Below are 15,530 nucleotides of genomic sequence, written 5' to 3'. Positions count from 1 at the left end.
AAATTTTTCAAACCTACTCTGTGTTATTAAGAGTGATGTCAGGAACAACTCCCCAGTCTGTGCCGTAACAAATTTTTGGTTATTATTTATTTATAAGACTTTAAACGGACTTTATAATGAGGCAAGTGCAAGAGAGATCATTGGAATACAAAAAACCGGTATATCTAAGTTTCGTGGACATTAAGAAGGCATTTGACCGGGTCAAATTAATGGACGTTATCCACTTATTGTACGCAAGAGAGATACCTCTAGGAATAACCAAAACGATCGAAAATATCTACCAAAACAACACAATAAAAGTAAAAGTGGAGGAAGAACTAACCGACCCTATTGAAGCTGGCAATGGATAAGACAGGGAGATTTCCTGAGTCCTCTATTGTTCAACCTAATTATGGATGAAATAAACTAATCTGCTATGCATACGACGCAATACTACTCTCTCAAAGTGAAGATTATTTACAACGTATGTTGCACGCCCGAAAATTGAACATGTTAATTTCCCCAAAAAAAACAAAATGCATGGTTGTAACAGAAAATTTACTAAGATGTAAATTGGAGTTAGAAGGTCAGATAATAGAACAAGTGATGTAGTTCTAGCTACGAAAAGCTCGACACAGAAATGAAAGATTTTTACTACTACTTTTAGTTGAAGAACAGATTAAAATATTTCAAATTTACTAAATTATTAATCTCTAAAGATTTTAATTACGGTTCTGTCGTAGCTTGTCACAAATTTCTCATTCCGAGTCTGTGTTTCCGTTTAAAATATGGCGATCGCGTGCTGACACACTTCAAAGGAGGCATCTGAGAGTGGGCATTCTGATTGTTATTTATTTTTTCATTTTTGATGAAAAAATACGGTTTTTGAACATTATAAACGTTTCTCGATAATATAGGTCATTAAGTATCGAATGTCGCCGATTTCTTTATCATTTTTACAAAAAATATGGGTATTTTCATAAAGCACGATTTTTTAAATTTGACCGAAAATTATACAATAACAATTGATTGAAATTAAGCTTATAAAAACTTAAATTAAAGCTTATCCAATGTTATTTTATGATTTTAAGGCTATATTTTATAAAGTCGCGTTCCTATTCGCAACAATCTGAATCAAACAGTAAATATTTACCTCTTCGAGGTCTCCTAAATAAATTTGCAGTTGCATGGACTAGGGAGTTGTTCCTGAAATCGTCCTTTATAACACAAGGAAGTTATAACAATTTACTAATGAGTGCATGAAATCGACTTTTTTACGCAAAGCCTAATAGTATTCTACTCGCATATAATGGATTTACGTCACTTGCCGTTCGTTTAATAAGCTTTACACTTAGAATCTTATACTGTCGTATGTGCATTGTAGACACTATTTTTTTTTTAAGTTCAGATTCTTAGAGAAAGGACTTTTCTCGGCACTTTTCTTATGTAAAAGTGGTGTCAGTTAAATTGGCTGAAACTTTGCAGAGATGTAGCTTTGGTCATGCTGATCCAAATTATCATTGCGCCAAGACTAGAAATCAATTGTTTCTGAGTTACAGAGATTCAAAGTATCGGTTTTCAGAAATTCATGATATTGAAAAATGGACTAAAAACCGATATTTTTAAGCTCTATAACTCAGAAAGAATTTATTTCTGTGTCTTGGGCGACTAAGGATTTTTAATCAGCGTGACCAAAACTACATATTTGCAAAGTTTCAGCCAATTTAACTGAAACACTTTTACATAAGTGAATTAGAAAACACCAGGAATATTTGCATGAATTCGACAACCAATAGCGCTAAGAGTTTTGCAACTTGATTCACGTTTCGGGTAGGTAATTTTGAACATTTTTTGTAGCTGTGCGCCTATTTAAAATGATATTAGTGATTATTGTCTGGTTTAATGTTATTGTATTAGATAGTTCTTGAGAATCTATTAAAGGAATAAAAAGTACGCGTAAAGATGTTTTATTTTTTTGCATAAAAACGACGCCTCATATGAAAAAAAGAAGCAATATTTTTTGACAAAAATTAAACGAAGAATTCAAAAATGATTTTTAATTTGTTGGGGGAAAGCTTATTAAATTCCTTTCCCCAGCGGTTCAAGTACCAAATATTTTAGGACCATGGACTGTTAAAGAGATTCCTTCGATATACGTAAGCAGACTTTACGGCGATAATTCCTTATGTTTGGTTTTATCGGGTTGTACTTAGAGAGAAATAAAGCGTGATCGATCGATACTACACATTTAATAACTAGAGAATATTTACAAAATCACTATTACTAATTGGAGGTGTCAACGGGAACTGAACGAGTTAAGTTATGTGTGTGAAGTGCCAAAATTTTGTCAATAGTTTCGGATATAAACAAAACTGTTATATCTAAAATTTGAACCATATAGTTCATGGAACACAGTGAATCGTGAAATGATGTTATAACTGACTCAAAGTGAGTTGTACATTAGTTAATTTATTTTATATTATCTTGAAGAGATAACCAACAAAGACACTAGTTCTGTCAATTTTAATAAATATTGTTCTGTGATACTAGCATAGAATAGTCGCTAACTTCCTGGTTCGTATAGGCAACTAGTTTTACGGCATGCCGTATTTAAATTTGCCTATAGCATACACAACCCATAAATATTAGCGATCAAGCTATTATCGCTTCTGACTACAGGGGCGAGATGAAATCGAATATAAGTTCTCCAACTGCAAATAACAGTAATACAACTGAAAGTAATAGCCCTAAAGTTTCATATGTTGCTGCTGCCAGATCTATACCTAAAACTATGTACCCAAAAAAGAGCAGGCTATAGTGTTCCATACAACTGATAACAATCTTAAATTATTTGACTACGTCAAATCAACTGAAAATATTATTGGGCCAAAAAACATCAGCTTCGCTTCCAGAATCTCGAACAACCGATTGTGCATTTACCTAAACAATATAGAATGTATGGACCTATTACTCACAAATAATCCTGTTGTTCGCGTGTAGACCATAGTATTAGAAGACTAGTTACACCAGCTAAGCGTCTAGTTTTATCAAATATATATGTCCATCTATTCCACATGAGCTTATCGACTCTACTCAAAGATTATAGCCTACAGATTGCTTTACCCATCTCGTTCCTAAGGGCAGGAATTCCAGACGACGAATATAACCATATTCTTTCCTTCCATAGACAGGTCTACATAGTCCCTCCGAATGATAACTATGAGATCCAAACTTCATTGGTCATTCTATTTGGAGGTAATACACATCGCATATTTTTGTTCAGTTTCTACAGAGAATCCATCAAAAACTGAATAAATACCATCCTCACCTGTCCCTGGAATGAAGAGAGCCTTTTGGAATTCAGTAGATTCCAACGTAATCAACGTGTTAGAAACACAAGAAAAAATTTCACCTGCAATGCCTCCTCCTTATCAAGATACAAACAGAAAACCAATGAAACAAGCTAGGAAGAAGTTAAAAAAAGATTCGTCTGATAGTTCCAAAATCACAGATGTCTCAAAAGAAGCAATAAAGACTAAATCCACAAGGAAAATAATTCCTGCAGCTGGCTGTATACCACGTATCACAAAAAGAGGTTAATCTTTGTATATGGGTATATTTTCTAAGAACCCTTAAAAGGGCTACATTAAAAACACGAACGTTTTCGGAACAACAGTTCCATCATCAGGTTAAAATACAGGTTACCATGCCTGAGCCACAAAAATATTTGGGTAAAAAGCCTTTAAAATATATTATGTTACCAAAGATTGTACATGATGTTGATAATATTATTTGATGTTTAATATTTTAATTAAATTTTACTTCAGGTAACATACACCCATGCTTTAAGTGAGTTCCAGTGTCCGGAGAGTAAACCTCTTCAAACGGACTTCAGCTGGTAACCAAAAGTGAATCCTTGATACTACTGCCGGCATAGTATGTTTACAAGAAACGAATTTCAAATCTGACCACAAAAGACTTCTAAATGGTTTTGTAGGATATCATTTCTTGAGAACTGACTATCTTAGAGCTAGCGGTGGAACATCTATATTCGTATCCAATGATCTCTACTCCACACAGCTTTCCATTTGCATAAACCTAGAAGCTATCGCCGTTAACATTTGGTGTCCAAATAAAATTTCAGTTTGTAGTATTTATATTCCTCCAAATTATGGTTTATCCGAAGCCAATTTAGTGGACCTCATATACCAACTTCCTTCACCTTTCCTTCTTGTTGGAGATTTCAATGCCCACAATACATTGTGGGGTTCTGAAAAAACCTTCGGCCGAGGAAAGACTGTTGAAAATGTATTGAATATTACCGATACTTGTATGATGAATAATCATTCCAAAACTCATTTTAATATTGCTACTGGTACATTCTCCTCAATAGATTTAAGTTTGTGCCACCCAAAAATATATCCTAACCTCACATGGAAACCAGTTGACTATCTTTATGACAGAGACAGAGAAGCTAATGAGCTTTCCCTCTGGCTACGTCGCCGGCAACTCCTTTTAAAATATTCGTCTCGAAACTCAGCTAATACCGAAAACCCAGCTTATAAATTATTAAGTAATGAACTTTTAAACTCTTCTCTCCTATTAAACTTCAATCTATGCCACAGTATCTCTCACCACATCTGAATAATATCGATCTTTCAGCCACAACTCCAATATTAATAACACCTAAACCTCCCTGGAATAAACTGATAGCAGATTTTCATCTCTCGTTAACTAATTATGATAAGCACCAGACAAATCCACAATTTCTAAGGCAAACCTTTAAAGAATTAATTGCTAACAACAGATTTGACCAAATTTTATACACAGATGCTTCTAAGAGTCCCATAGCTGTTGGAGGTGCTGTAACTTCAAACACAGATTTAATCATATCTTGTAATCTTCCGCTCTTCTGCTGCATACATACTGCTGAATTATTCTCTATTCTCCAAGCTACAAACTTACTATCTCCAGAATATAAAAAAGTAGCAATATGTACATACTCTTTAGCGTCTATCTATTCTCTCCAAACTATGTACACGGTACATCCTTGGGTTCAAGCTATTCAAAACTCTTTCGATAATTTAATCTCAATGGGAGTATCCATAACCATGATCTGGATTCCTTCTCATGTAGGAATCCCAGGTAACGAACTAGCCTACCTCTTTGCAGAACAAGCCTCGTCTTCTAATATGACGACTGAAAACATACAACTACACACAGATTTACAGTCGTATTTTAAAAATATCATCCAAATGTCTTGGCAAGATCACTGGAATAAAATCCCCTCCAAGCTTCGTGACATCCATCCCAGCGTTAAAAAGCTTGAGTTTCCTTCCATGACACGAAAAAACAAAATCTTAATTCGCCGACTTAGAATCGGCCATACAAGACAAACTCATAAACATTTTTAATGACTTCCCAATATCCACCTACATGTACACACTGTGGTAATATTCTATCTGTTAAACATATTCTCGTAGACTGTCCCCACTTTAACAACGAAAGAAAAAATAATCTTTTGAGTCGAAACCTACAAAATAAAAGAAACGTATTTTAGAATTTGATAATTAATAATTGTACCAATATTTAATGTATTTCTTTATTGATTGTAATGTTACTGTATATTCTTGTAATGTAATGTAATAAAATTGTACCTGTGTCAGTGACCTACGCTGTCGAGACACGTAAAGCTAAATAAAAAAAACTATTACTAATTAAAGAGTTTGCCTTACCACATGGTTCATTATTATACCTTTATTTTTGGCGCGCGAATAGAGCGAAAACTAATGCACTTTTCACTGCATTTTTGAGACGAAGAAATAGCGTAGGTACCGAGTACCGCACACAGCCCCACGTTCGGCTAGCAACTTGAGAACACCAAATCACATCTGCGATTATTTTTTGCGAAAAGTGTCGACAGGCAGGCGTCAGTCGTTATAACCCAAGGCCCTTATGAGGCATTTAAGAGACAAATATTTTGTAGGCAAGAAGTAGTCTGTCACATAAGATTCAAGCCAATATTTGTGAAAACGAAAAATAAACTAATATTATTATAACTTGTTGTTTTTACAACCGCGGGCATACGTTTATGTAACAAACTGTCATTATTTTTCATGCAGAATCAGTCTCTGAAGTTAAATGCTCGTATTTACTTAAACTTTGTATATATTACAAATATGAATTATTCAAAAGGACCAGAAACCGACAACTTGATCCTCTGTAACTCAGAAACAATTGATTTCTAAGTCTTCTGAGTTTCAGCTAATTTAATTGAAACCGCTTTTACATTAGAAAAGTGCCAGGGTCCTTTGCACATAAATTTTATTAGAGTGAATTTTATTACACAATTATTTTACTATATTCTTGTTAAACACACAGATCACATGATCACTTAATAAAATAATATATTCGCATCACATGTAAATTCTACTTTCAACAAACCTTATTCTCCGTATTCTTCAAATCGTCCCATAAATAACTATTTTATATAAATAAAACGTTACTTACATAGTGCAGTCATTAATTTGCGCACGTTTGTTAGAGACATATAATTATTGGTTATTAACTTGTCAGCTATATAACAGAACAAAACGGATGCAACGTAACTGCAAATGAAAGGAGCTCCAGAAAGTAATCCATTCTGAAAATAAAAAGAGGAAACTATAGCAAATACTAAAGTTAAGATTGACACTAAATTACTTTATAGAAAAATTGGAAAAGAAAATAGATTTCTTATATTCTATAAATTATGTCGACAAATAATAAATTTTTATATAACAATAAAATTTTGTTTTCAAAACTTCCACAAAATTTATTATAATATCTTATCACTACAGCTGTTTCGACAGAGTGCCTTTCACAAGTGTGATAACCATGAAGGAACTTTACTCCCACATAAAAAAATCCACAAAGTGTCTTGGAAATCGCCAGACAACCGCACTAACAATCAAATCGACTGCATCGCAATAAGTAAACAATGGAGAACATATCACTTATATGTCAGAACAAGGAGAGGAGAATATACATCCAGTAATGATGGCCGTCAATATTGAGAAACCACAAAACAATGAGACGCAAATAAAATTCATACGAGAACTGCGAGTCAAAATAAATTTGGAAACGATTAACAATGCCCTTGTGAAAAAAAGTAACGATATTTTAGGCTTAAAGAAATACGTTAAGCAAGAGTCGATCACCACAAAAAACGTTGAACAAAATAGAACGTCGCAAACACATTAATCTAGAACTACTAAATTCCAGAACAGAAGCAGAGAAGGAACGACTTGGAAGGTATAGGGAAGCGAATAAAGTTGTCAAGAAGGTAGCAAAGAAAGACAACAGAAAGTAGGCAGAACATCTTGCTGAAAAAGCGCGAGTCACTGATGAACACCAAAACATTAGACAATTATTATCACTTAACAACTAACCAACAAAAGATATGTCAGCCACCAACCAATTCTAAAAAGTAATACAGATAAAGATATAACATCTCCAACAGGAACAAGTCAAAAGATGGCATGAATATTTCCGTGAGTCCCAGCACCACTAGAAGAATATATATACAAAATATAAACCTCATTGTTTATGTTTAAACCCCCCAAATAGAAATGGCCATAGAAAAACTGAAAGGACACAAAGCTGCCGGCCCTGACAATATTCCACCAGAGTTGTTAAAAGTGTGCCCAAGCACAACTGAGAGCCTGGAGAAAGGGAAAGTTTCCCAATGAATGAAAAACGGGACGTATAATGATATAATTAAAAGGCGACAAAAGATATTGAGAAAACTGGAGAGGAATCACATTTCTAAATGCCATAAATAAATTAACAGCAATAACTGTAAACAACCGATTGACAGACAGTGTGGAACCAATATTAAGGAAGGAAAAGGCTGGCTTCAGACCAAACCAATTCTGCATAGACCAACACACTTAAGAGCAATCGTAGAACAATCTAAGAAATTCAGCTCTCCATTCTTCATATGCTTTCTGGGCTTCAAGAAACCCTTTCATCATGCTCACACATATAGCCATACGGAAAGCACTATAGAAAACAGGAATACTAGAAAAATAATATCTCATCAAAGAACTCTACAGTGATATGGCAAGCCATGTCCTACATAACGGCATAACGTCCGATCCAATAGCTGGGCTAAACGGAGTTATACAGGGCTGTATTTTATCTCCCCTAATATTCAATATTTAACTGGGCTCCGTATTAACAAAGAAAAACTCTATTAAAGGATTTTACTGGGGATTAATAAACAAGTTGGAAGATCTAGATTACGCCGATGATGCATGCCTCTTAGCACATACAAAACAGGACATTCAACTCCAAGATTACAAAAAGAATCAAAGAAGGTAGGGCTAGAAATAAACATTAAAAACAAAACAAATGCGATTTGACACCAGAAACAACCAACCTATTGTGATCAACCAGAAAATTGAGAGTGGTGGAAGTTGTGTATCTGGGCAGCATAATTGACTGTAACGGTGGTACAGAGCGAGATTTGCGTGAAAAAATTAATAAGGCTGGTAATGCCTACAATATACTTAATAGCATATGGAAATCCATAGTACACCAATTACAAGTGTTCATCAATAGAGCGTTATGAACAATCCTTCGTATATTTTGGCCTAATTGAAACTCGAATGAAAATTTAACGAATTAAACCAGACAAGAAAATTTCATAAAGCAAATAAGGCGAAGAAAATGAAGATGGCTGGGCTACACACTCCTTAGACTCCCAGATGACACTATCAGGACAACAATGCATTGGAATCCTCAAGGCCGAAGAAAAAAAGACCTAAGAAAACTTCGAAAAGGGCAATACTGGACAAACGGAAAGAAATTGGAAAATCCAGTCCTATCAAACAAGACCTTCCTTGTAGGTCACAGATTGATATTATATAGTTAATACATGCAACACAATATATTTACCACAATTGCTGAAACAAACGTAAAAACTTCATAATTTACTATATTCATATAAGTTCTTACCTTTTCAATACTGAACCCAAGAATACTCTTCATATAAGTAGGTCCAGACACAATAAAAATGTAATGAACCCATATCCTTCCGAACGTAGTAACACCAATCGACCAAGCTGGCAACGAAGTTAAAATTTTTTTCCATGGGACGGCCTGCGTCCTGGAATTTTCATAAGTATTGTTGGTGTTTTCTTTAATGTACTGCTGCTCCCTTAAGCTGATCCTAGGATGTGTTTCGGGGCTATCAAAGGCTAGTAAGTACCAGATGACGCACCACAGGATACCTATGGAGCCTGTTGTGTAGAAAACGGAACGCCAGCCCAGATGCGCAATCAGGAAACCACATAAGGGATACGTTATACCGATACCAATACTGAAACCTAAAATAAAATCAAATATAAGAAAAAGACAAAAATTGGAAAATCCAATTGGTGAAAAGGTATATATGACCTTTAAGATGGACCATAAAAAAATGTACACTAAGTCACTTGTGTTTAGCCAACGACTGTCCGATGAGGCACCTTCGGCATCTGGCTCGTTAGCCTAAATATGAAAACAAAATTGTGCAATTTTCAATATCTTGCTTCAGAACAACTCAACTTAAAAGAATTAACAAGAAATGATCTAAACCCAGAAATAGGTATAAGAATCTGCATTGAAGTAGTACAATCTATCTTTAATGAATTCCCTCCAATAACTCTCAACGATTATATTTACATTAGTATTAAAAATTAATACCAGCAACATTTTAAATGGAACTGGAGTTTGAATTCTAGAAGTATGTGATTTGAAATGTTGCTCGATAGAAAAATACAGAAGATTTTTGGACATTCAAAACTTCCCACCAAAGAACATGCACAGGAGTTAATGGTGAACAACAACTCCATCTCTACCTCTCCCCCTCTCATATATGTCATCTCTTAACAAAATATAACGAAAAAAAAATTAATTCTTGATCAAATTTAAACGTCAATTAGCTCGTCTAAATAATAAGTTTATAACATATTTTCACCCCTATAAAACCATCACCTTAAAATTTAATACTTTATATTTTTCTGCATTTTTTTTATTTGATCATTCTTTTTCTATATTTATTAATCAATTAATATTTATTATTTAATAAATTATTTTTAGGGGCTGAAATGAGTAAGTACAAGGTTAATATATATAATAACGGATTTATTACGGCTGTCGCCGCTTCTCCGCCGTCTCTTGCCGCCATTGCTTCATCAATATCGTTGCGCCAACTTCTCCGTGGTCGTCCTCTCTTTCTTCTTTCAGGAGGGATCCATTCCAGTACTCTCCTAGGCCATCTGTACTCTGGCATTCTTTTAACATGTCCGAACCAGATTAATTGTTTTCTTTCTATGTCATCATTGATATTTCTCTCCATTTTCATTTCGTTTCTTATTTGTTCGTTTCTAACTCTCTCCAGTTTCGATCAAGTACAAGGTTAATAAAAATAATTATCAATATAAGTATATAAAAACTTTTATTTAAAAAATCCTTTATAAAAGGTTTTTTAAATATTTTTATTGTTTATTTTAATAAATGTAAACAATTGAAAAAATGATTACTTTGGGGTTTAATTAGCAATAATTTTTTTGTAAGCAAGTTTTTTCAAGAAAGTCGTCTCTTGAACGTTTTCATCTACAATGCATAGTTTTTTCCCAATATTGAAATAAATAAAAAACGTCGCTTTTTTGCTTAAATGTTAATAAAAAAACCACGGCGCAGTGAAAATTTCAATACCCACAAGATGCGGGTAGTACGCCTTTTCTATTGACTTCCTTCAGGTATCCCACTTGAAAAATACCGTCCAGTAGTTTTTCGATTTTTAAATTCTTCGTTTCCTGGAGTAAGAGGCTAGTAATCGTCGACATCTCAACAAAACTTACCTATTTTAATACAGGGTTCTTTTAAAACGTGAAGAAGACTTGGTTTTAATAAAGATACAGACATTCATTTAAAACACATAAAGATGTCATCAAAATGTTATTCCAAATTTTCACGCAATTATTGGCAAGAGTTACTTTTACTTGACGATAATGAAACTTCCCAACGGTGTGTCATTGCAATTGAAGCCCCAGAGTCCCGAGTCTCGAGGTCTCCAGATCTCAATTGGATTGAATATGCTTGAGACCTCATAATTATGTACACGAATTAAAAACTAACACGATTCAGCGATTAATGCACCTAGTACTTCGTGTCAACTTGAAATCCAAATCAGCCAAGATATGCTTAACAATTAAGTATGGAAATACGTAGCCCAGCAATGATTAAAGTACTTTGTGCGTATACAGGTTATTAAAAGTTATTGTTTAGACAAGGCGAAAAGCTCAGGATCGTTCGGAATAATATTCTTATAAGATTTTTTTGCATAATCACTTTCATGAAATACCCCAAAATAAGCTTCAAGAGGTCGCAAACAGATAGATAAACCATAGATAATAATTAAATAACAAAATATAACAAAAATATCTCTATTTGTTGCAATTTACTATTTTTGTTGGGAATAAGGCACATTTTGTGGAATATCCACGTGGAAATCGAAACGTCAAATAAACTTAATTTTAAAGCAAAATTATGGCTTATTACCAACAAAAATAGTTAATTGCAATAAGATGCCACAAAAAAATAGCTTCAGAACTTTATTGTGTGGAGTAATTTATTTACTGTCGCAATATATTAATCTACTTGTGGCATTTGAAGAAAATATAAACAAATTAAAGAAAACTGTATCTCAAATTAGTTTCAGTCAAACAAAGGAAGAACGGTCCGAAGATTACCTTTATTACAATTTTTTTAGCACATTGTGTGTCATAAATTAACGCTAGGTAATGTAAATATAACAAGCAATTTCCGGAATTTACAATTAAATATTTACCTAAAAAGTTCAAGAGCAATTTACTAAGAAATTACCAAAATACGATAATTTTTATGGGAAATCCTTAAATCTTTTTGTAAGAATCAAATTGTTTGCGTTAACAATACAAAAATTCATATTTTAAATTGAGTTAACATTTATACGTTTGTTTATGTAGCAGTTGATTTTTTTAATGTCAGGCTCATTTTGGATGACACATATCCACTTGATTGGATTGTCTTTTGAATTTTAATTAAATTATTGATTCTAAGAAGTATACCAGGAGCCAAAATATGTTTGTTTATTAAATTTTCCCTATAACTGAAACAATTTAGAAAATTTCCCAAAATCAAACATTTTTTAAATAAATAATAATACTTATTTATAAACTGCTGCCATCGACTAGATGTACATTAGGGTGTCCCGTCTTTTTTTTTTAGCTACACTATCGCAAGAGGTATCCAAATTTGCGTAATTTTCCAGAGATTATGAAAAATGTAAAATAAAAACGATAGCATGTCACCCTCAGGGCTCTACTACACTTTAAAGTTTTGTAAATTTTACGTTTGTACAGACCTAAATCATATACTTAATAATACACAAATTAAATTTAAAAGATATTTTATTATTAAGATTAATGAAAAAGGTTAAAAAACTTAACAAACAAAGTAGATTCTATATTTGATGACAAAAACTTAAAATTTGAACTTATTTTTGTTTCCAAAATTTGGCATTTCTGCTCGAGACTCCAACTTGGTTCTGATTAAGCTATCTCTAGAAGTAGCATCAGTTACATTCTGCGAGGCCCCTGTAATCAGTTTAACACATCTTTCCACAAATTGTGTGTGGCAGGGAAAGTCAAAAATATCCAAGCTTTTATCTTTTACCATGACTTGAAGGTCCTCAGTAGAAATATGCCGAAGAACCGGCGGTGTTGTAACCTGACAATCCTAACATTCGTGCCACATAACAATATCGGTGTAATCTTTAGCAGAGAAGTTAATTTTTGGTGTTTTAAATATTCTGCGTTTATGGCTACATTCAGTGTCTCTAGCTTTTTTTATTCTTCGCCATGCCAGCTCCCTAATGTGATCTCTATCATCAAACAACATACTCACAAGTAAGTTTTCTGGGTGGGCAAAAAGGCGTTTCTTTCGATAACCCTTCAGAAGCAATGGCATATATTTCTGAATTGGACGGATCCTTTCTATTATACTTTAATTTTAGATCGTTCTTCAGAAATAAAAAATACATTTCATAACATCTCTTATAGTTGGTAGCTGTCGATCGTCAAGTTCTTTGTAAGGTCCCATTATAGAATAAGTAGTCTCACTACGCCTAGAACACATGATTTAAAACTCACAAAATCAGCTTTTGACACTAGAACAAACGCAACTGAGCAACTGTAATGATGTTGATGTTGAACGTCGAACGACGTACCGACCACCCCGAGCCACCTTCTCTTTCTACTCGTCTTTCTCCTAACATCAAAGCAGATGTGACGTAACCAAAGTTCACAAAATTCTCTAAACTTTAAAGGAACATATATGTAATACGATGCAGTATTATACAATAGTACAGTACAATCTCAATTTATTTTAGTTCAGGAGCCGAAAAAATATTATCACAAAAATGACAATTTTTCCAAACTTTGAAGATCGGTAGAACCCTTAAGATATATTTTTATTTTATTTTTAAAAATACTGTGATAATCTATTGGCAATTACATAAATTTTAAAAAATCTTGCACTAAATAATGTTTTATATTTAGTTCAAGATGCGAAATTAAGTATAGTGAAATATTACCATAAAAATGACAATTTTTCAAAACTTTAAAGTTCGGTAGAACCCTGAAGATATATTGTTATATATATTTTTTTTTAATTATTGTATTAAACAAAAACAAAAAGCGATTTTTCGGGACACCCTAATGTACATCCAACGTTAAAAAATATAAATAACTAAAAATCATATTAATAGACAACGGAGAAGCAGAAAAATAAATCAAAGAAAAAAATTAATACAGTGAATAAGCTCTATCATACAAATAAAAAACTACAAATAAATAAAAGAATTACTGAGTAATAAATCAAAAACAAAGATTTATAAAACAATAATTCGAATAATGAAATAGAAATACAAATTTGAAGAACAATCAATAAAAATAAATATAAACGAATTTATACAAAGAACGAAGCATGATCTACTAAAAGAAATTAATGAAAAATGAAGATATGTGTAAAATAAAACACCAGCGAGCCAAATGTCTAAAGTGGGTGATCGACGTGCGAGCCATAATACCGCGGTTTTAAGAACGACGGTTTTACTCGCGGCTAGTTGGTGCTGATCGACTAGCGAGGAAAACAGTCATTGTCAACCGTCCACAGCTAACATGTCGTGTTCAACTGAAAGTGAAGTTTTATGTTACTTCGCTATAGCATACTACGAAATTAAAAAAAAAGCGGAGACGCCCTAGATGTTGGGTATTTAAAAGTTTAACATATGCGGTAAGTCGAGTTGTTTTGGTTTTGTATTCTGGCGATGTACATTTCCATAAACACAGTCTCGTAAACAATATATAAATTCTTATAAAAAGTCGTGGCTGAGAGTTCGCATATCCATGATTAAAAACTGTCGCTTCAACGGTCGCTGAAAACTGCCGGTTTTGCTCGCCAGTAAAAAATAAAACAAACTGACGAGCCACAAGCCAGGCTTGTTGGTATATAAAATAGCGGTATTGCAGTGATACACTGGCGAGCTTTACCGACGAGCCACAAAACCGCAGTTTTACTCGCCTGTCGATCAGGACCTTAAGACATATTTGGAGAGTAAGGTCAACGATGGCAATATTCCCAATATAAGAACAGAGATCAAACGGCAAAGAAAAATAATTGGAGAAAACCAATAATAGGACAAGGACTGATCTACTCCATTAACCTAGTTCCACGCAGCTTCAAAACCGGCATAACCCCTGTAGGAAGTCAATCTATACCAGAGAGAAGGAGATATTGATAGATCACTTATGTTGAAAAGAAACATAAAACTCGAAGCAGTGTCTGAAAAAGGAACATGGAGGCGCAGATAAAACTTTCGAGCTACAGAACATATACAGGCACAAGTTCAATGGAAAATATATTATTACCGCAATCAAACACTTCAGTCTACAATAGACAGGATATATTATAGTCCGACCATTACAAACAATTTAATGTTTCGATTATCTCTCCGGAAATTCGTTCTCAAAAAAGGATTATTTATGAATTCTGTTTAAAAAAGTCTATAACCGCCAAGAATGTTAAGGTTAAGTGACAAAATTTTTAAATGAACTTTTTTGAGAACAATATAGGTATGGAGTGGAAATCGAAACGTCAATTTTTTAGTTACCAATATAAATATATATATATATATATATATATATATATATATATATATATATATATATATATATATATATATATATATATATATATAGAAAGATTTCCGCGGTTAGTACATTAAATCTAGAGTTAAGGTTCTTGCTATTACAAGAATTATTATTGAACTCAACAGTGTTCCAGGTTGAACCGAGGTTCAATCTTCTTCTTGACCAGGGCTTCCGAGCCCCACACACTACTAGCCTGATCACTAAACAATGTATTACCGCCACTGGGAACAGAGGACTGTTCATTTATACAGTCGATGGTGACGTGGTTTC

The 15,530-nt window shown here is 33.4% G+C and overlaps 1 protein-coding gene across 3 annotated transcripts in view; it reads right to left on the bottom strand.

Moving 5' to 3' along the window:
* The window catches only part of MFS17 (Major Facilitator Superfamily Transporter 17), a 211,198-nt gene that overhangs the window by 14,319 nt on the left and 181,349 nt on the right, over positions 1-15,530 (bottom strand). For all 3 annotated transcript variants that reach the window (XM_072522892.1, XM_072522893.1, XM_072522894.1), the window contains 2 exons: positions 8,980-9,350; positions 6,490-6,622 (listed from right to left, as the gene is read on the bottom strand). In XM_072522892.1, the coding sequence (XP_072378993.1) occupies positions 6,490-6,622; positions 8,980-9,350 (504 nt within the window). The remainder of the gene's footprint in view (positions 1-6,489; positions 6,623-8,979; positions 9,351-15,530) is intronic.

This window comes from Diabrotica undecimpunctata, chromosome 2 (assembly GCF_040954645.1).
Source record: "Diabrotica undecimpunctata isolate CICGRU chromosome 2, icDiaUnde3, whole genome shotgun sequence".
NCBI classification, from domain to species: Eukaryota; Metazoa; Arthropoda; class Insecta; order Coleoptera; family Chrysomelidae; genus Diabrotica; species Diabrotica undecimpunctata.
The sequence above is the reverse complement of the archived record's forward strand: the minus strand, read 5'-3'. Positions and strand labels throughout refer to the sequence as shown.